The sequence below is a fragment of the Eretmochelys imbricata genome, chromosome 6, assembly GCF_965152235.1.
Source record: "Eretmochelys imbricata isolate rEreImb1 chromosome 6, rEreImb1.hap1, whole genome shotgun sequence".
Lineage (NCBI taxonomy): Eukaryota > Metazoa > Chordata > Testudines > Cheloniidae > Eretmochelys > Eretmochelys imbricata.
In genome coordinates this window covers 47,504,016-47,525,233 of record NC_135577.1, presented here as the reverse complement: position 1 = coordinate 47,525,233, position 21,218 = coordinate 47,504,016, and the positions used below count along the sequence as shown (strand labels likewise).

The following is a 21,218-nucleotide window of genomic DNA, read 5'->3' as shown; positions in this document are numbered from 1 at the left end:
AGTTCCATCTATCAGAAACCCCTGGATTTCACAGGGATCTAGTAGAGACTGTCATATTAAGCCTACTCAAGCCAAACCAGTAGTGGCCTTGCATGGCCTGGAACCCATGCACAAAATTAAATCAAGTCGCTATTTTTGTGCTGTCAGCTCCAAACATAGGTAAGGTTTTGCCACTCCCGAGGTCCTACATATGGCTGGTCAGCTTGTCTCAAGATTCTTCACTGATCTGGCAATGCATCCGTTTTGGCTATTGGCTGCATGTGTGGGAGCTTACCACAACTTCCTGGTAATCAGAATCCATTAACTTTATTTAATGTTATTTTCTTATTAGTATCCAGATTTTGGTCCCAAATCCCAAGTAAAAATATGAAGACAGAACATCTCTGTGGGTCTCTAAGTGCATTGCTTGTCTGATTTTATTTATATATATATTTAAAGCTTTCTAGTAGTGAGAGGCAGTGTGATCAGTGGATAGTGCACTGGACTAGAATCAGGAGACCTGAGCTCAATTCCTGGTTCTGCCATTGATTGATTGCACAAGTCACACCCAAACTTTAAAAAAAAAAAAAAGAGACTTTGAAGTTTGCTTGCCACAATTTTTGGGTGCTTAACTTTAGATTCCTTTGGTCTGATTGGCTTTAATCATAGAAATGTAGAGTTGGAAGGGACCTAGTGAGTAGCACAACAAGGAGAATGGACTTCCAAAAAAGCAGACTTTAACGAACTCTGACAACTGGTAAGCAGGGTCTCATGGGAAGAAAATCTAAGGAAAGAAAAGGAGTTCAGGAGAGTGGGCAGTTTTTCAAAGGGACAATATTTAAGGCACTTCAGCAAACTATCCCAATGTGAAGGAAAGATAGGAGGAATCACGAAAGGCCAATAGGGCTGCAGCAGGAGCTCTCTAATGACCTGAAAATCAAAAAGGAATCCTACAAAAAGTGTAAACATGGACAGAGATGAAACAACAATATGAAATTCAATAAAGACAAGTGCAATGTACTACACTTAAAAAAGAAAAATCAAATGCACAAATACAAAATTGAGAATAACAGGGTAGGCAGTAGTACTGCAGAAAAGAATCTTGGGGCTATCGCTGATCACCAGTTGAATATGAGCCGATAATGTGATACAATTGTGAAAGAGGGAAATATCATTCTGGGGTGTATTAATAGGACTACTCGTGGTTTAAAATTAAGCGTGTGTGTAAATTATTTCCAGACTGGGGTTGACAATGCAGTTATGAACACCAGAGTTATAAACTGCCCCATCAACCACACACCGCATTTGGAACTAGAAGTACGCAGTCTGGCAGCAGCAGAGACACCCTCCCTCCCCCCCGCCCAAAAAAGCAAATACGGTACGGTACTGTGTTAAACGTAGACTACTAAAACAATAAAGGGAAAGTTTTTAAAAATAAGATTTGACAAGGTAAGGAAACTGTTTCTGTGCTTGTTTCATTTAAATTAAGATGGTCAAAAGCAGCATTTTGCTTTTGCATAGTAAAGTTTCAAAGCTGTATTAAGTCAATGTTCAGTTGTAAACTTTGAAAGAACAAACATAACGCTTTGTTCGGAGTTACGAACACCTCGTGAATGGAGGTTGTTTGTAACTCTGAGGTTCTACTGTACTAGGAAGGATTGACGTTGAGTGGATTAATCAGGTCAGTTTCTCTGCTGGGGTGTAAGTGGATGCAACTCATTGAAATCAGTCTAGTAGCACCAGTATATGTCAGCTGTGAATTTGGCACACTAACAGGAAGTGGGAGGAAATGTGGCCTTCCCAATAGGATCACACACAAGATAGCAGTGGTACCTAGCAACCAGGCCATCATCTGACCATCAGATGGAGAATACAGATGCCGGGACAAATTCTGTGGTCCTTTATCTGGCAAAACTCCCACTGGCTTCTCAGAATTTAACCCATTGCTGCTTACCTGACTTTGCCTCTGCCCTTCTGGCAACAGACTTTCCTCAACAAACAGAGGACTTTGTTAACAAACTTTTTTTGATTTTTTTTCCCTGGCAATAGAAAGTTGTGGTGATAGAAATTATAGGTTGGATCATAAAGTAGAGATAATTATACTTAAGGGTAGTTGATTGTGACTCCTATTTAATTCACACAAATATATTGTGTACTATGTAAACTGACTCCCCAGATGTGCTGTTTTTCTGCTTTTCCTCAAAGGTATCCTGGTAAGGTGATAGCATTTTCAAGCTTACTAGCCTGAGAACTTTTGAATGCTGAGAATTATTGGGCCATGGAATTGTCTTCCAATGGAAATGGTGGAAGCTCCACTGCTTTAGACATTTAAAGCTAGGCAGGACAAAGCCCTAGAGAATTGTAGGAGACAGTCCTGCACTAACTGGGGGGAAGGACTAGATGTGACATAATAGGTCTTTTCCATCTCTAGTAGAGCACGTCCCGGAGGTTGGTGAAATGGAGGAAAGCTCACAAAACCAACTGGGCAGCACAGTACCGGGAGGAGGTGAGCAGCCGTCAGTGGTGAAAGAACAGGTTAAGGACTATTTAGAAAAGCTGAACATACACAAGTCCCTGGGGCTGGATACAATGCATCCAAGAGTGCCGAGGGAGTTGGGTGATGTGACTGCAGAGCCATTGGCCTTTATCTTTGAAAACTTGTGGCAATTGAGGGAGGTCCCAGACGATTGGAAAAAAGCAAATATAGTGCCCCACTTTAAAAAGGGAAGAAGGAGAATCTGGGGAATTACAGGCGACTGGCTAAGCGGCAGTTCTGCAGAAAAGAACCTGGGGATTACAGTGGATGAAAAGCTGGATACGAGTCAATGGTGTGCCCTTGTTACCAAGAAGGCTAATGGCATATTGGCTGCATTAGTGGGAGAGTTGCCAGCAGATTGAGGGAAGTGATTATTCCCCTCTATTAGGCACTAGTGAGACCACATCTGGAGTATTGCATCCAGTTTTGGGCCCCCCCTTACAGAAAGGATATGGATAAATTGGAGAGAGTCCAATGAAAACGATTAGTGAGCTGGGGCACATGACTTATGAGGAGAGGCTGAGGGAACTGGGGTTATTTAATTTGTAGAAGAGAAGAGTGTGGGGGGGTGGATTTGATAGCACCCTTCAATTACCTGAAGGGGGGTTCCAAAGAGGATGGAGCTAGGCTGTTCTCAGTGATGACAGAACAAGTAGCAATGGTCTCAAGTTGTAGTGGGGGAGGTCTAGGTTGGATATTAGGAGAAACTATTTCACTAGGAGAGTGATGAAGCAAAGTTACATAAGGACAGGGCCATCCCTAAGGGGATGCGGGGCCTGGGACATAGGCACCGAGTTTCTGTCTGACAGGGGTGCTCCGCCCAGGCCCTGCCCGCACTCCATCCTTGGCCCCAAGGCCCAACTCCACCTCTTCCCACCCCTGCCCCATCTAGTTATGCCCCCTCCACGATTGTGCTGTGCCCTCGCTCTTCTCCCCTCCCCCCAGCGCCTCCAGACACTGCGAAACAGTTGATCGGTGGTAGGTGCTGGGAGGGAGGGAGAGGTGCTGATCGGCGGGGCCCGCCGGTGGGCAGGAGGCGGTGGGGGGAGGGGGAGGTTGGTAGGGGGGCTCCGCCTCGCCTCGCCTCGCCTCCCCGCCCCACCCCCTCCTCACGAAGCGCAGGGCCCGTGGCAGTCATCCCCATTCACCATACCCTAGGGACAGCTCTGCTTAGGGAGGTGGTGGAATCTCCATCTGTAGAGGTTTTAAAGGCCTGGCTTGATAAAGCCCCAGCTGGGTTGACTTAGTTAGGGTTGTTCCTGCTTTGAGCAGGGGGTTGGACTAGATGGCCTCCTGAGGTCTCTTCCAACCCTAATCTTCTATGATTCTTCCATGAAACTTCTGTACAAGAAAGAGAATAGTAATGGAAGGGGGGAAATGGGTATATGAACAATCAAATGGTAAATAGGTTAGATTACATACAGAGAATGCAAAAGGGGGTCAGGGGATTTAAATTGTGATTGGGGGCCGGGAGGAGGTACAGGAAGGGGACAATAAGGTTTAAAGATAAGAGGCAAAATAAAGCTCTCTAGCAGGGATTCTCAATTTCTTGTCTATTATTTATCTCTTTTTGATAGAGATCTCAAAGAGAACTCCTCCCTCAGTTCTGATTCCACACCTTTCTACTATAGTTGTAGTACTTGGTAACCTACAAGAGTGATATTAAGGCAATATTAAGGAGGAAAGATGAAGAACTCACTTTAAAGTGAAGAGTGAAGCTGCTTGCTTATGCCTCACCCACTTTCTCCTATTAATTTCCCCTTGCTGTATGTAGCACTTTCCATTTGTTCATACCAACTCTTCCTTCACGTCCTGTGATTCTCTTGCCCGATCATGTTGAAATTTGGCATCCCACCATTGTCAAACAATTTGATTATGACTGAATTTGTACCTGACAAAGAAGGGGACTTGATGACAGGCTTCACAACTAATTCTGAGGCTTCACACCTGGTTCTGAATCAGGAGCAAATTCGCTTAAATCAATGGAGTTTAACCAATTGCCAACCAAGTGTTCTAAAGTTACGAGATGAGCAAACAAGACATGAGTTTTTTAAGAATATAGTATATTTTAGGTTCTTTTTAGTTGCCTCAGGGATTTGGCCCTGTAGGACTCATGAGGTATTTGGCCCTGTAGGACTCATGTTTTAAAGATTTTCTTCCCAATCATGAGGGCTACCAACTTGCTTTAATATTTTTTTTTTTTTAGAATGAAAGATGAGATTCTTATATTAGCACATGACTCTAGGAATTGGGGCTTTAGAAAAACAAGTACCAAGTATTGCAAGACTTACAATAAAATTGCAGGAGTTAGCTCCATTGCTAATGTAAAACTTATTTAATAAGATCTGAATTTGGCCCTTTAGTTGCAAGTGTGGCATAGGCATGCAAAGGGGCTCTGTTAGAAAATTCTTCTATGCACAATAGAAATGGATTAAGGTATCAATTGAATGTTACTGCTGCATGTGTTACACGTTCTCCATCATTATGAGCAAAGCAGCTTTGAAGTCCACCTGGAAATGCTTTCTGCACCACTAGTCCACAAACCACAATTGTGGGCCACTGTACAGTACAGCCCGCTAACTCCCCCCCCCCCCCCCCGGGATAAATGTGAAAGAAGCTGCAAGAGAGCTAGTATAAAGGATTGTACCAGATTTTACAAGTAACAAACTAATTAAATAAACATTGAAATCTAATTAGGAAAAAAGAATTTGTGCAAGGGACTTTTGACCCTAATTGCAAAACTGAAGGATCAGTTACTTAATGTAGCATTTTTGGTGACTCACTCCAACTTGTATATATGCATATTAGATTCTGGGTTGTACAGTATTCAAGAAATGGAAAAATGGCAAATATAGCCATTAACCTTTACGTTTTAGGGCAAAAGTCACCGCTTCATTAATATTTATATATTTAATCACTTAAGCTGTGTGCAATACGCCCAGAATATTCAAAGAGTCTGGCTCATTTCACTTGCCTCTGAATTAGCAGGCATGCAGCGTCTATAAGGTGTACGCACATGTTTTGTTTGTGTGGAGTAAAAAGAATCGGTGAACCTGGCTGATGATGGAATTTGGTTTCCTGTACAGAGGGCCTGATCCAAAGGTCATTGAAATCAATGGAAAGACACTTATGGGTTACAATGGTCATTGGGTCTGGCCCGGCCTTTGTCCTTTGGATTTCAGTGTGAAGAAGGAAAAAGAAAAAGAATGAAGTTAAAACTCCGCACAGCTCTCACTGATTTAAGCACTGTGAAAGAAGAGGAGCTACCTGCCATCTTGAGGCTTCCCGCTGAGAGCAGGTGTTTTATGTACAATGGACTGACAATTGTTGTCCGTCTGAAGCATTAATGCACTGGCAATAACCAGCTGTTGAAACACAATGGCTGGACCTTGTCAGCAATTGGAATAGAAGGGATGACAGTTTGAAACTCTTTAAGGCAGAAATTGGAGGGGGCTGAAATGTCAGGGTTGGCTAGAAGCAGGCTGTGTATATCCCCCAAGAGCCCTCCCGAGCATTCTGAGTTATTCAATTTGCTGCTTTTATGGACACTGTTGGAGTTCCCTGTAATTTAGACTGAAGGCAACTTTCTCAACTAATTGATGAAAGTTTTATAGCCATTCTGCTGGAATTTTGGAATGGATCTCTGCTAAGTAGTGTGTTGGTGTTGCAAATTAGTGGCTGCCAGAGCCACCAAAGGGGCCACACTAACCATCAAACTGACCTCTGTCCCACTAAAGGGCCAGATTGGTTTTCTTTCTCTGTTTAGCTGGGCTGCAGGCAGTGCTGTCATTTATGACAGATGCTATTGGGGAGTGGCTAACATCTTCTACTCTCAGGCTTCCTGCAGCCATCTGGGTTTGGGGGATGGTTATCACAAAAACGAGGGGCGGGGCAGCTTCCCAGGAGACATTCAGCCCACTTAAGGGGGAGGATGTTTCCCTGACACTAATTAATTTGACACTTCCCCCACAGCGGTTTCAGCTATCTGCTGTATTGTAGACACAATCACTGTATGGTGTCATGGGACAGCTGCTCTTTTTGGGGAATTAGATCCTAATCTGCCTGACTGCTTTATGAAGGTCCCACATGAGGGTGATTGACTGCCCCAGGTGGCTAATTAGTAAACAAGCACCTAGACCTGATAAGTGACCCAAGATCAGTTGGAGGGAACTCCAAAGGGAGACAGGAGGCTCCTATGGAAGGAAGATCCCAAGAGGAGCCTGAGCCAGAAGGTTGAGCAGGGAGCCTAGAAAGGTGAGCTCTTTAGGGAACCTACCAAGATGGGGAGTATGTAAAAGTTGCTGCTGGGGAGGGGAGAACTGCACCAGCAGGCATCCAGGAGGGCCTGGTGTCCGCCAGGGGTCCCCCGATGCTGGCCTGAAGCTCGGCTTGGGAAGGATCACACATTATCCTGGAGAAGAGTTGTAATGGACCAATCTCCCCAGACTCCAGAGTAGGATGTTACTTTGGTAGGGGCAAGAGGCCTAACACCAGGGGAAGATATTGGAACCAAGAGAACCCTGGAGAAAGAGCCTGGGTAGAAGTGAACACTGGATTCAGGTGTGGGACCTGGACTAGGAATGGGATGTTGGTGTGAACGTTTTGTTTATGTTCTGAGTTGTCTTTTTTACTAATAAATGAGACTTCCACAAGGAGGTGCTCTTTAGTACTTACCTCCTCTCGCCCAGGGTATCAACAAGTCCACACAGCCAGTTAAGGGCTCATCTGCAACACTATGCTTCCCTGCAAGGGGGCACGCTGGGTCAGACTGGAATGGTGAATATGGCTGCTAGAGTGATCAGAGTGAGAGGAGCAGGGGGTGGATTCAGCAGTATCTTATCTGTAATTTTTTGCGTATCATCTTCCTATCCAAGAACAAGCATCTTTTTCTGAGCGAGATAAGAGCGTTGAAACCCCCTGCCTCACAAGAGGCCTGAGGTAGGGGTGCAGTCCTGAGTGTTTGTGCAGAACATAGTTGTCTGTCCGACCTGAACAATCTGCTTCTGAAACTCTGCTGTATGGTTCCAGGGTTCCCCCCACCTTGAAAATATTTTCTGCATTTCGATCAGTTCTACTCAGCATATCCTAGATACTACTGGTGACCTGGTAGTATATTCAACACTAACACAGTGTGTGTCAAGTCCACTATTAGTAGTTGGTCCATCAGAGGATAACAGCCTAGCACTGTGACCAGCTAAAGCAGTCATTACTTTACCTCAGGGGGGATGAACTGTGCCGAAGGTCCCAGGTTTGAATGATTGTGATCTATGCTAGTGGTGGTTTTTACAGTGGCATGAGCATTTTTCTTTTTAGCCAGAGGTATTTATGTGGGCCTTCTGCACACTGAGGAAACAATCTAGAGTGCCATCTCTGCTATAACCATAGGGCGCCATTCAAAGCAGAGCTACACAAGGTCACCAACAGTTGTGTTTTCTAGATAAGTTTGCAGGATACAGACTCCTGTTCCACCCAGATGGACTGAGGGTGAGTGGGTCCTTTTGAATAAAGGTGTGGTGGTGTCGTTTTTTCTCTCTGCAATGCACCATCACCTTATTGGTTTAATATGACCTGGCGAGAACTTGTCACCTTGACAGACCGTGGGCAGTTGCACCAACAGTGGAGGAAATGGATGTTCAGACATCTGTGATAGGAGTCTAGAATATGTTGAAGTTAGTCTTTCTACCACATACTCTGAAAACAAGCAGTTATATTTGGAAGCTGCCTTTTTGTGCCATTCGGACTTTAGGGTTATCATTTTCTTTTATGATTACACAAGGAAAGAAAATTGTATTGAGATAGATATTTGCTTAGTTGCAGGTGCACAGATACCTTCTGAGTGTAATAAAGGCTAAATGCCATGCAGTTTGATATACACCTCCTGGCATATAGAAGAACTATGGGACAAAAAGACACATACACCTTTAACGAACAAAATGTCACAGTGGAGACTTTTATCATTGAACTTTTCAGACTAGGTTAATATAAAGTACTCCAATAGGAGAAAAAAGGTTTATTAAAGTTATTTAATTGACTGTTCCCTTTGTTTTAAGGATAGAGGATACAAGTGTACAAATGAGCAGCATTTCATTCTCTCAGATTCAAGTATTTGGATTTGGAGCACGGTAAAACTCAATCCAAGGCCGTCACATTTTTGTGCCCTCAGATTTCTAAAATGAGAGTGTTGGGATGAACTAGAGTTACTATCTTAAATCTGCCTCATTTCTTCATTTTCCTGAGAATGATGGGGACTTTCAGAGCTCTATATAAGAGGTTAAAAAAGTAATCCACACAGAGATCCTCTGAACACTGACCAAACATTATGTTCACAAAGATCAGCAGTGGATACTATTTGTAGGCAGGATTATAGCTTTAATCCAAACTACATTAGTCTCCAGTCTTAGATGGCAGCACCATAGAAGGCAGAATTGAAGGCATTTGTTGTCTCTGCAAAGGCTCTTTAGAAGAATCCAAACCCTTTAGACCATCTTCAGTCAGCTGTTTTGCAGAACTGCAGAGGTTTCCTTCTGCCATTTTATTGAATGCATCCTGAGATCAGTAGCATTTTTGAACGAAATTTGTGATCATGTGGCAATTAGAGGTTAGGGTCTATGCATCAGTGAAGATGGTGATTACATGAAGCTGATTTTCCTAAGTAGCTGATGGATGAACCCAATCAATCCTGTTTATAATCTCTCTTTCTTCTCCCCCCCCCCCCAATCTATTTCAGGTGTTTGTACATTTTTGTCACAGATTCTGTTTTCTTTGGTATTGTCTATTCCATTTCCTTTGGTCATTGCATCCATAGCAGTTGTTTCCAGGTTACAGTATACTGCTGAGCATCTTATTCCTATGATCTTGAACTAAAATGAGTCGTGTCAAGTGCCTGGTTAAAGCTTAAGTGTGATTATGACGAGAAAAGGATAATGATCAAGCAATAAACTTCAATAAGGCCGGCATTATCCCCGCTTAACAAGACCCTTGTGTGAGGTACATAAGAGTACCATATGCTAACAGAGGGATTTAAAACACATTGAGTTGATTGTAGAATAATAATGCCCATCTCCAAAGGCCTTGTAATGATTTTAAAATGTCCAACTTTTTGTGTGCCTAAAACCCATTCTGCATTTAGCAACATAATTTGGTATTTTGCTCTCTGACACTAGAATTTGAATAAGCGACTGATGATACATCTGTAAAACATGATAATGTTCAGATGCTTTAATTATAAAAATAGGTGCAGCAGTAATTTCTGTGCTAACAAATAATAGTAACTTTAGCCAGGCTCTCCTAACAGTTCACTCTGCTATTCCTCAAGCACTGTGCTTCCTTCATATACATATTTGAGCATTCCATCTGTCAAATCATATCCTGTATCTGATCATTTTCTTAAAAATATATAGATCATCGTTCCTTAAAAATACAAGCCACCATCACTCAGCGTTTTCCATCCAGAACACGCTCTCAAGTCTCTTGTTCCTGAATAAGGTTATCAAAAACGTGATAAAAGGCTGACTAGAGCAGTAAATTGGAATATAGAAAAGAAGACCCTTTCCAATTCAGCATCACGCTGACATGTCAGAGAGGCAGGGCTGGTTATGGGAGAGGTCCTATGTCAGTATTTCTAGACTTGCTTATTGACCACCAGTTTTGTTCAGGAGAAATGAGTGCTGAGACCTATCTTGGTTTTTCTGTGTGCTGCATTTCCTCCCGGAAACTTGGATGCTGTCAAGAATCAAGGCCTACAACAGAATCATTCTCTGGGCAACCTAATGAGCACAGCTGGTCTGTAGTAGGCTGCCTGATTGATTGGAAGGGTCTGCAGGCCATCAGCAGTTCAGCAACTGCTCAAAGCATTCACCCATGACCATGATAGCTCTTGTACCTGCTTGTTTCCAGCCCTGATCCTGCCTTGTTCTGCATTAGACTCAGCCCTGCTCCTGCCTTACCTCACTCCAGGTAGCCTGGTTCTCACCCTGGGCTCTGATTCCTGATTTCTGACTTTGGGTCTGACCATTGGCCCTAGCATCTGGCCTCTGACTCCGGTTCTCACCCTGAGCTCTGATGCTTGGCTCTGACACCTGGCTTCTGGCTGCAGCCAGCGGCTCCAGATCCTTCATAACAGTGAGTGGGCCATGAGGGCTGCCTCCTGTGGCTATGCCCGTGTCCCCCCCTTCCCCCCGGCACCACCCCCTGTCCAGGCCAGAAGCTGGAGGCTGGACAGGGTAACAGCCTTCTGGGCCGCTATTGGGAGTCCTGAACCCTCCACCTGCCCTCATGGGGGCATGGGCCGGGGGCTCCTCTTGGGCCCACGACCCAGGTCAGGTGGAGAGTCCAGGGCTACTTACAGCGGCCCAGATGGCTGTTACCCTGTTACCCGGCCAGGCTCCAGCTTTTGTGCCTTTCACAGAAACACTGATCGGGAAGAGCATTAGTTCACCATGATAACAATCTGTTGGCTCTTATTCGGAAGCTTAAAAAAAGAAAATGCAGCAAAAGCCTCTAAAATGGTCGAAATTTGTCCCTGATGCAACTCCATTGATTTCTGTGGAGTTACAATAAGGATCAATTTCCACTATTATGTTTAGAATCCAAGGTGAGATGTCCAAAATCTCCTTCATTTACTTTCCTTACTCTGCCCTCTCCCTCAGTGAAGAAATATGGGGCGTGCTGTTTACCCAGTCTTATATATTCCCATTTATTTGTCTCTACAGCTGGCAGAACATACACTGGATGTAATACAGAGCACATTTATTTCAGGAGCAAGTAGCCTCTCTTTTTCATTGCAGTTGAGAGAGGCTTTCATCCATCTTCTAAAGAGAAAGGAAGAAAAGACAGTAATTTGATACTGAGGGAACGATTTCCAAGAGCATTAGTACTTTAGAATAAAGCCAGTAATAGTCTTTTGAGTTTGTTCACTTTTTGCCTTGTGTGCGCTTGCTTAGCCAACTTGTGAATGCGGGCAACATTTGTGCAAGTGTATATGTAGCCAAATTCTCTGGTGGTGTGAATTGATGCAGCTTCCCGGAAGTCAATGGAGCAGTCTACGCCAGCCCATGTTTTTAAACATCTACATAGATTGGGCCTGATTCTCTACTCACCCCAGTTTAACTCCATTGAGTACAGTGGAGTTGTTTCTGATTTACACTGGTTTAAGTGAGATAAGAACCAGGCTCAGGATTTGTCTAGTGGTATATTTCCACTTCATCAGAGAAGGCAGAAAGATGCTATCCATGGGCACTCTAACAGTATAACAAATCTGCCCTGTAAAGAAATGGCTGCACTTGCTGTACAGTGAAACTTCTGAGACTGAATCTTAATTGGGCAATTCTGGATGTTGTTAGTCAGTGGCTTGACACCAAAATGGGAGGATCATCTCCAAGGCCAGCAGAAACACCTGTTTTCATTCCCTGAAGTAACCATTACTACTAAAGCCTGCCAAGCGAGAAATGACTTTGTCTTGGAACACATTGTGCCAGTCGACTTATACAGTTACAATACATAATCGAATTTAATCTGATGGATCTTTCCAGAGCTAGGACATTGTCCTTTATTAACAAACAAAACATTGTGCGGTAGGTGATTAGCTCTGTGGCTATGAGGGATTATGAAGAATAATTGCAGAAAGTGATGCATTTCCTATTATAGCTGCTTGTCTTGCACTCAGTCCTTTAAGCTTCTGCGATAAACCTTGTAAATATATAATTTTTTTCTGCCACCTTATTATTTCTGTAGGTGGTCCACCCCCCACTTCTGAAACCTTAGCTTCTTCCATGCTGCTTATGTGGAAAGGAGAAAGAAATTCATTTAAATGACTTTTTGTGCTTTGACAGCAGATGGCAATTATGAAACCTTTAACTTCCTAAATGTAACTTGGACAGTGATTGTCCTAGTGCTGTTCTAGCTTGCAAACTGCCCGCAGCAGCAAATAGCTCCTTTTATATTATCAGTGCTCTTATTGAGTACCCAAAAAATAAAATAATCTCTCCAGAATCTTCTTGATATTGCAGTTTTTAGGTGAACTTTTAAGGCTCTTCTTATCAAAGCTCTGCTCTTCCATTTAGAAAACCTAAATTCTTCTGCCTTTTGTTTTGCCTCTTACATGAACAACAAAAGGTTAGATCTTGCACAACACCATCCTCAGTTAATGTTTAATGTTATATACTGTAGGGGTACCGTGTGTGTCTCTCTGACCTGTTTCCCCCCCCCCCCCCTTTTTTTTTTTAAATTTTGCTTCTTTCTGCCTCTGACAGTCTTGCACCTTGCACTCGGATCCGTGATTTAGACTCCACTGTAATGCTTAATTGCTGCTTGGGAAATTTAGGGGAAAACTTCCTTTTGTGTGTGTCCTTCCCTCTGCCTTGCCAGACACGCATTTTCTTTTAAAAAAAGAAAAAAAATCCTAGTTGGCTTTTTATAGTATAGGCAAATCCCAGTTCCCCAGCTGCTTTCAGTGTCTCTGTTCTGTGTTTTAAGTAGCTCTGCATCCCTTTTTGGTGGGAAAAACACTTAAGTGACAAATTTATGTAAGACTGGTGCAAAGTACATTTACCCCCACTCTAAGGGCATGTCTACGCAGCTCATGGTAGTGAGCCTCCCAGCCCGGGTCAACAGAGTTGGGCTTGCAAGGCTCACGCTAGTGCTCTAGAAGTAGCTGTGTAGCTAGCACTTTGAAGTTGTGGCTCAGGCTGGAGCTTGGGCTCTGAAACCTGGGGATGCAGATGGGCTTATGGTGCCACAGTTGTGTAAAGAGTCCTCCATGTAAATGAAAATCAGGCCCAGAGTATTTTTTGTTGTTGTCAATAGTGTGCAAGCCTTTTGTGATAGATCAGTGACAGGAAAGCATAAGAGGAATGAATGTGTGCACTTTTTGAAAGCAGATGTTATTTTATTATCCCTGCTTTATTCTGAGCTGGCAGTCAAGAACTAAGTGCCACTTTATGGGTTTTTGAGATGGTAATATCTGAACATAATAAATTGCTCCTAACAATGTTAATTGTCATCACTGTCCACTAATATGAGGAGATGTCATTGTGGCAACAGATGAAGTGTGGTCTAGTTTGGAAGCTAGGACTGGGACCCTAAATATTACTGCTAGTTCTGATAGTGACACTCTGTGGGACCTTGGGCAGATGGTTTAACCTTTCTGTGCCTCATGTTACCATCTGTGAAATGGGGATGGTGATATCTGCCTCAAAGGTATATCTTGTGGCTTAATTTATCAGTATTTGTAAGGTTCTCTAAGATTCTCCGATGGAAGCGGCACTGTTCTAAGTGCAAAGTATGACTGGTCCAAACCCTGATTCTTCTCCTTTGTACTCCTCTAGTGGCACTTATATTTATTTGTTATAGCACCTAGGAGCCCCAGTCATGGACCAGGACCCCACTGTGCTAGGCACTTTACAAACACTGAACAAAAAGACTGTCCCTGTCCCAAAGAGCTTACAATCAACATTTAAGACCAGAGAAAACAGAGGGATGCAAAGAGACCAACAGGGGAGTATAAGGAAACGATGAGACACTATTGTTTAAATAGACAAGTCAGACAGAGGGTGAGGGAAGGTATAGAACACACAAGATGAGTGAACAGTGGGTGGCAGGAAATGGCATGTTAGTTCCACAATTTTTGTTTGTTTTGGGAGCATGGCTCCTTAGGAGGGGATCAGCTAAATGGAAAGAGAAGGGAAGTGGTGAGTGGGACAGGGTAAGGCGGAGCAGAGGGTAAAGAAGGGCATTGTGGAGTGAAGTTGAAGTGAAGAGATCGGTGAGGGAGATGGAGAGTTGGTGCAAACAACCAATCAGCACAGGCAGAGAAAATCCGAGACTATTCTATAGTCTTGCCTGGAATGTCCAGAGGCCCCTGCTTTGGCTTCTTCTGCTACTACTGGCTGGACTCTCAGTTCTGTGTCCAGAGGTATTTTTAGGGCGAGGGGTATCCTTGCTTGGCCCCCATTTTCACCACTCCCCATAGTGCAACAGTCCCTGCTTTGGCTACTTTTGCTCCACCCAGCTTGAGTCTCTGGCTTGCGCTTTATAGAGGGAGCACTCCCTGGAGCCCTCCAGAGTGGCCAAAGTGCATTGCAATCCTGGGGTGTGCACTAACATAAAAGTTCCCTAGGGGACTGTTCTAACTGACATAAATTAGAGCAGTTCTGAGGCTTCTCTAAATTGCATCTGGAATCAAATCAGTCCCTGACTGCCTCCAGGGTCATAGGCCGAGACCAGGAGGTAGCAGAATGGAGCTCAGGTGCACCTTAGGATCTGGTTATGTAGGAAATGTAAATGAGAGAATGATGTATATCGTGTTGACGAAGAAAAGACAATAAGGAACAAGAAAAGGAACAGTTTTCTCTGTTTTGGGTTTGCCTACATTTGGTTGTGGTGACCTTGAACCAATGTTCATATAGTGGGCCCCTTAATAAAAGGGCCTACTTCTTTTGGATTAGCTCTCCTCTAAGCCCATGATTCCAGTCCCATACTTTTTCTGCGGCAGTTTCTATTGGAAATCTCTCACATGTTAGCGATGAAAATGACACAAGAACCTAGAGAGAATGAAGATAAGCTTATTTTAATGCGCTGGGAGTGGCTATTTAGTTACGTGTCCCCATTTTCTATCTGTACTGATTATTTCATTTCCCTGGGCTGTTGGATTTAACATTTGTTAGTAATGACTCTCCCCTTGTTGCTGTAGCTCCCACTACTTCAGTCTCGTCAGGTCACAGTGCGGTGTAACTCTGTCTCTCTTGGGTATTTGCTGCCCCACCACTTTTGGTGTCCTCTGCAAATTTGATCACGTCTGAGTTCATACCACAGGAACACCTGACAAAAAAAGCTATGAAATGGTCACATGAGGTGTGGATAGAGGCTTGTATTTTTGTTTTTGGGTTTAGAGTAATTGGTTAAAAAAAAGTCTCTGAAAATCCTAAAATAATCCAAGACTAAACTGGAACTAACTGGAAGCATCATTGCTCAAGAGTGCTGGTCTCCACAGTTGGAGAACCATTGCCTTGAACAACTGGATAATCTGCATTGTTAATTCCCTCTGTCTATTTGAAAGAAAATCAATAACTATGTGAAATGTGTCATGTGAAGCAGTAGAATGTATCTGAGAATAATAGTTAAGTGTTTCTCTTCCATCCTATTTTACTTGCAGGGCTCCTCTGTCCATCGATTTGATGTTTATTTCATTGTTGTCCATTAAGGGGATGAGAGGTTTGAAGTCTCTCAGATGGCTGGAATCCAGCATTTTAGATAGATATTTCTTCTTAGTTTCCCAATTAATTGGATTAGTATGTGGAAGGAACCGTGAACTGTGACACCCCTCCCCCCCCCATGAAATAAGTCACATCTTTTTTTCTTCTCCCTCTCTCCTCTGCTCTAAGTGTCTGTCTCTTCATTACGAACTGTTTTAGATTTTACATATTTCTACTGTTGCATATTTTAGGCCAAAAATTAATTTGTTTTGTAAAGATGGGGAAGAAAATATTACAAAAAAAGCAAAACTGCATTACATGTACTTGTCAATTGACAAGTGCAATGAGTTTTCTGTTTGGATGTAGTCATTCCCTGGAAGCATTTGTATCCCAAATGATGCACCATTGCGCTGCTCCATGAGAACCAGGGAGTGAAATTGACTACAAACCAGAGTGAAACTGCCAATGCTGAGGAACATGAAAAAAGCAGACAAATGGCATGAATGGCCAAGAGTAAATGAGCTGTTTAAAATGTTTTCACTTTTAATAATCTCTGGAGTTTTTAGCTAATCAGGCATCTTTCTCCTTTTTATCCCCCAGAAAAGTTTCTCTAATGCCACATATTTCAGTGGCTTTAAATGAAAGTGGCTTCCCTATGTTCTCTCTCCAGTTCTTCCTATTTCTAGGTTTCAAGAGTTGGGCAGGTGTGTTACCTCTCCTCCACACCACTAGTTCCCGTTTCTCTTTTTCCTTGTTTCAGTCTTTAGTCTTCTTTGGGTATGGGTCCCTGCCTTTCTTCTGTTCATCCTCTGTGATCTCCTCTTCCTTCCTTCCAAATGCAGTATCCTAGAAATCTCCTTTTGGCAGTGGACAGCAGGCATATCAAGATTGATTTTATTCCCTTTTCTGGAGAGGCTTGCTAGAGAGTGAAGCAAAGCACTCCTTCCTCCCCACCTCCACACCAGAGGTGTAAGTGTGCGGTGTCTGGTGCAGCAATCCCAGCTCCCTTGGATGTACCACCAGCAAACAGCTACTGTCTCTTTCTCCTCCTCTCCCATTTCCGTTCTTGTCTCTTCCCAATAATTCTGTTTTCTCTCCTCGTTCATCTTCCTTCTTTGAGCCTCTCTTCCCTACTGTTTAGCTTATGCTCAGTCCCCTCCCAAAGCTCCAGAGCATACCTATAGCATTGGAGGGCTGTGCATTTATGCTTCCTTCAAGGCCATGAGAATTGTGCAGTCCTCATTAGTTCCACTCTTCTCTTGTTAGTTCCTGCCCACATCCTTCCCTGGCAATTTTATGACTGGCCTAGGATTAAACAGGCATAGAGGCCAGTCTACCCTCTTGTCCCTAGATGCTGTCCCTGGTAGACCAGCTTGGGGAAGTTGCTCTGGTGCTGGGACTAAACTCACTTAAAATATTAACTGGCTCTCTAGTTCCTCCCGCAAGCGTGAAGCAGCTATTGATGGAGGTTTGAGCCAAATAAAAATGTTGTTTTTGTTAGCAAGAAAGTGCTATCCTGGGACTGTTCTGTTGTGGCAAATGTCCCAGGGTCTTGCTTGACTGTGCCAGGTTTTGAGACACCTACTCTATCTGGTGACTTTAATTTCCTTGTAAAGCTGAAACATTACAGCCCTAAAAATAAAAGTCAATACATTGAATAAGCACAAATTTTTGACGAGAGATTTTAAAATAAGCATTTTAAAATGAGATTTGTGGCAAGCAGGTACTGCTCTGCTAATTAGCTGGTGCATTCTTCCTGTAGTATCTCTTTGGCATTAGTAGTGGTGAATAGAGCCCATCATTTCTAGGTTGCCCATTCATATCCAGCCCAGAGATGAAGCACATCAGTAGAGCAGTGGAGGGATGCTTGTACTGTGGATGAAAAAGGGAACTTTGATCTCCAGGGCTATCTAATGGTGTTTTTAACATGCACAATCCTCATATAAGTGATATTATTCAGCATTCTATGCCCTATCTCACTCTGTATATTAAAAATAATAAACTACAAGATCTAACACCCACACTATGTAACCTGTTTTAGATTTGTGACCTAACGTGTGGTGATTAGTTCATTTTCAAATGCATGAACTATTTTTAAGCTTTAGAACAGGAGGAGGGAAATGGTGGTGATAGCAGGGATAAAACAGTCTAAAACATGGAACTGATTCTTCGTCTTTCAAATACAGCTACTTTGAACTGGAGAGCAGCGGCCTGAGGGACGAGATTAGATATCATTACAGATTTAATGGAAAGGCAAGAACAGAGGTGTTCCCGTACCGGATGGCAGATGGACAGTGGCACAAGATTGCACTGTCACTTAGTGCATCCCACCTTCTGCTTCATGTCGATTGCAACAGGTAAGAAATTGTGTTCTGTATCTTTTTTTTTTTTAAAGAGAAATACAAGCCATCTCTTTGCTCCTCCCTCTCCTCTCCCCTGGGAACAAAACTGCAATTGGAGAAAAGAAAAAAACTGTTCTATATTCTAAAGTGACCAAACTCAATAGAGTAAGAAAGAAAACAAAGCATAAAAATGAAATGGTATGCTGTGATTATGAACACATGTAGGAAAGGTCGATTGCTGATTGGGGAGTCTTAAATATACCTCAGTGTAGTGTAGGTACTGGCTGATGTTATTTTCAGCTGTGATTACATTTAAGTGTGATACATGGTTGTGCAGCCTGTTCTGTCCGTGGAGTGCTTCACTCAGCTTGAAGAATATATGAAGATGATGTTTGAGCTTCTAATTTCATTTCACTTGATCAAGTGTCCTTTTTTTAAAAACCAAACAAAAGCCTAAATGCCTTTTTCTAAAAGGGCCTGCTCTTCTTAAAAGTTCAGTATTGGTACCACTTATTTTCTGGCTGCCAGTTCACTACCTTTCTTTAAGAAGCTGTAAGGATTGCAGATTGCCAGCATTAGTGTGCAAGCTCCCCCTTCCCCCCCCCCCCAACCCCCCGAAAAAAAACCAACAAAAAAACCCACAACCAGGAACAAAAATCTACCAACCGAGAAACTGCTTCCATTTGGGACTTGATCTTGTGATATACTGAGCACTCATCCTTCATTGAGGTTAGTGGCAGTCGAGGACATTCAGCACAACACAGGATTGGGCATTTGAAGACAATTCTGTGTGTGGGAAAGATATTAGATTCAGTGCAGCTTGCACTGAAATGAACACTAAAACACCCTTGACCTCAACAGGAGCTGGATCAACCCCTCCATATGAGTTTTATTGTTGCGGTGCTTACATGGTCTAGGGAGCATAGGTGATGGATCTAGGGGGTGCTGGAGATGCTGCCACATCCCCTGGGTTTCCGTTATACACAGGCTTTACAGTTTGGTTCAATGGCTGTTAGCACCCCCAATATACAAATTGTTCCAGTGTCCCTGCTAGAGAGAAGTTATTGCCCTCTACATTCTGCATTTCATTTTAGAAAGGGAACTAGGATGTGATTATGGCCCTACTCCTTCGATGTAGGATGCAGATCTGGTCCAGCACAGAGTGGAGAGCAGGCTGTACCATTATGTGAAGTAGTGCGGCCTACACCCCCTGTGCTTGGGAAGGGATTCTTCTTCTTGGAGCATCCCCTGAGGTGGTGCAGCTCAGCTCTGCTCCGCTCCCAGCATGGAGCCATAACTAAATACCTCTATTTGGTTCTATATTTTTGCAATAACTTCCAAGGCAATGGGAATATCTTTAAAGAGTGGCTTGAGGGTAGAAAGTAGTAGAGGTTTAAATGGCGGGGGGAAGAGAGAGACGATTTTAAGTTCCTGGCTCAACTGTAGTATCTCAATGCAGTTAATTAGAGTTTTCTCCAAGTGTTGGCATGAACAGTTTGCTTTATATCTTAACCTCCTATACCTTTGCATTTGAAGAGGGAATCAACTTTTTTTTTTATTGCACCAATATGTCCTGCTGAGACTTCAGTAAATTTCATAAGAATGTGAAAGTGAGCTGTTGTGCATAAAAGCAGAGAATGCCAGCAAAGGATACTGTTGAGAACTGCCAAAAAATCTGAGCCCTCCTAATCTTCAGTGGGAGAAAAACTGCAGCTGAAAGTACACACGGAATCCAGTATTAGGTAGGGTAGATTTTTAAATATAAATTTCAACACTTTAGGATGGCTTAGTGTCATAGACTTTGAGCTAATTCCTGAATGCCTAATAAGAAGCAGTGTCCCTACGGACTTAATCAAACAAATTAAATCACAGGAGAAGAGAATGCTATTTTAGTCAATAGATGAATGCTTTCTGCCTCCTTAGGATGTGCTGCTCTCCCTGCTTCAGTCTTTCAGTTCAGCCTAAATAAATACTGGGGATGTGTATCAAATTGGATAACTACTAGCCAAGAGAACCAAAAATACCAGTTTGACTACTGTAGGGCCTGATTTTCACTGGGGCCTCTGTGCCGCCTCCACTTAGATGGGTGCAGTTTTATGCATGTGCACACCTCCATATATCCTTTTGGTGTACTAATATCATTGCCTACACTGGAAAGATTGAACATCTGTGAGGGGACAGATGGTGGAATTGTAATGTGCAAAAGTGTCACTTCCAAATGTTAGAAACTATCATGTGCCACGTGTTAGAGTATTAAGAGTATGTGAAAAGGGGTGTGCATGTGTGTCATAAGTGTATGTGCAGACAGGATCAGAAAATCAGCTCTCTTAACTGGCTTGATACCCAAGGCGGGTTCCTGCCTATAAAAGTTAGAGAAAGGGCCAGGAGGTAAAGGAGCCTAGAGAGCCTTTTAAATCTTGAACAAATCCTCCAAAATCCATTTTTATGCCTCCAGTGGCCCTTTCATCCACATCCTGCTGACTCATACTATCACACTGACACCTGGTGCTTAATTAATCGTTGACATTAGTCTTTCAAATTCAGTGTAAAATTGTCCTCTTTGTATCTGGATATATGAAAGGAAGATATTTGACAATTAGTGAAAGCCTTTGCTACCTTTTAGAGTGTTCTTTAACTTATTATAATGTGACTTTGCACTAATGAGGTGAATGTAGCGAGGTGAATATATCAAAGGTTGTAAGTTTGCCCAAATGTGTGTCATTTTAACATCTGCTCTTCCCATGACTTGATTGCTCTTTTCAATGCTCTTGGAAGACTCTCTTGGAGTAAGAACCATTAAACAGTCTGATATTGGAGGTCTGAGATGCTCACACAGAAAGATTTGGATCTGGGTTTTGAAGTCTGATGAAGTCAGTCGGAACTGTTCCATTAACTTCAGTGGCCTTTTCTTTGGGCCTTTGAATAGCAGTGGGAGGGAACAAATGTTACACAAACATTAAGGGTTAATGGGGCATAAATGTACCTGCTGACATGCCTTTAACATGCAACTAAAGTTTGTAAGGTACTTTGAAGCTGAGCAATCTATGGTTTTGATTAATATTCTTGGTTATTTCCTTTATTTTTGTAAGAGGAAGTGAGAAATAGAAACAGGAAGACTAAGAAGTGGGGTCCATCTGAAATAAATATGTTGTCTGCGCCTTTTGGGTTTTT

General features: G+C 42.9%; 1 protein-coding gene across 2 annotated transcripts in view; it reads left to right on the top strand.

Moving 5' to 3' along the window:
* Positions 1 to 21,218, top strand: part of NELL1 (neural EGFL like 1) — a 430,252-nt gene that overhangs the window by 34,354 nt on the left and 374,680 nt on the right. For both annotated transcript variants that reach the window (XM_077820141.1, XM_077820140.1), the window contains exon 4: positions 17,892 to 18,062. In XM_077820141.1, the coding sequence (XP_077676267.1) occupies positions 17,892 to 18,062 (171 nt within the window). The remainder of the gene's footprint in view (positions 1 to 17,891; positions 18,063 to 21,218) is intronic.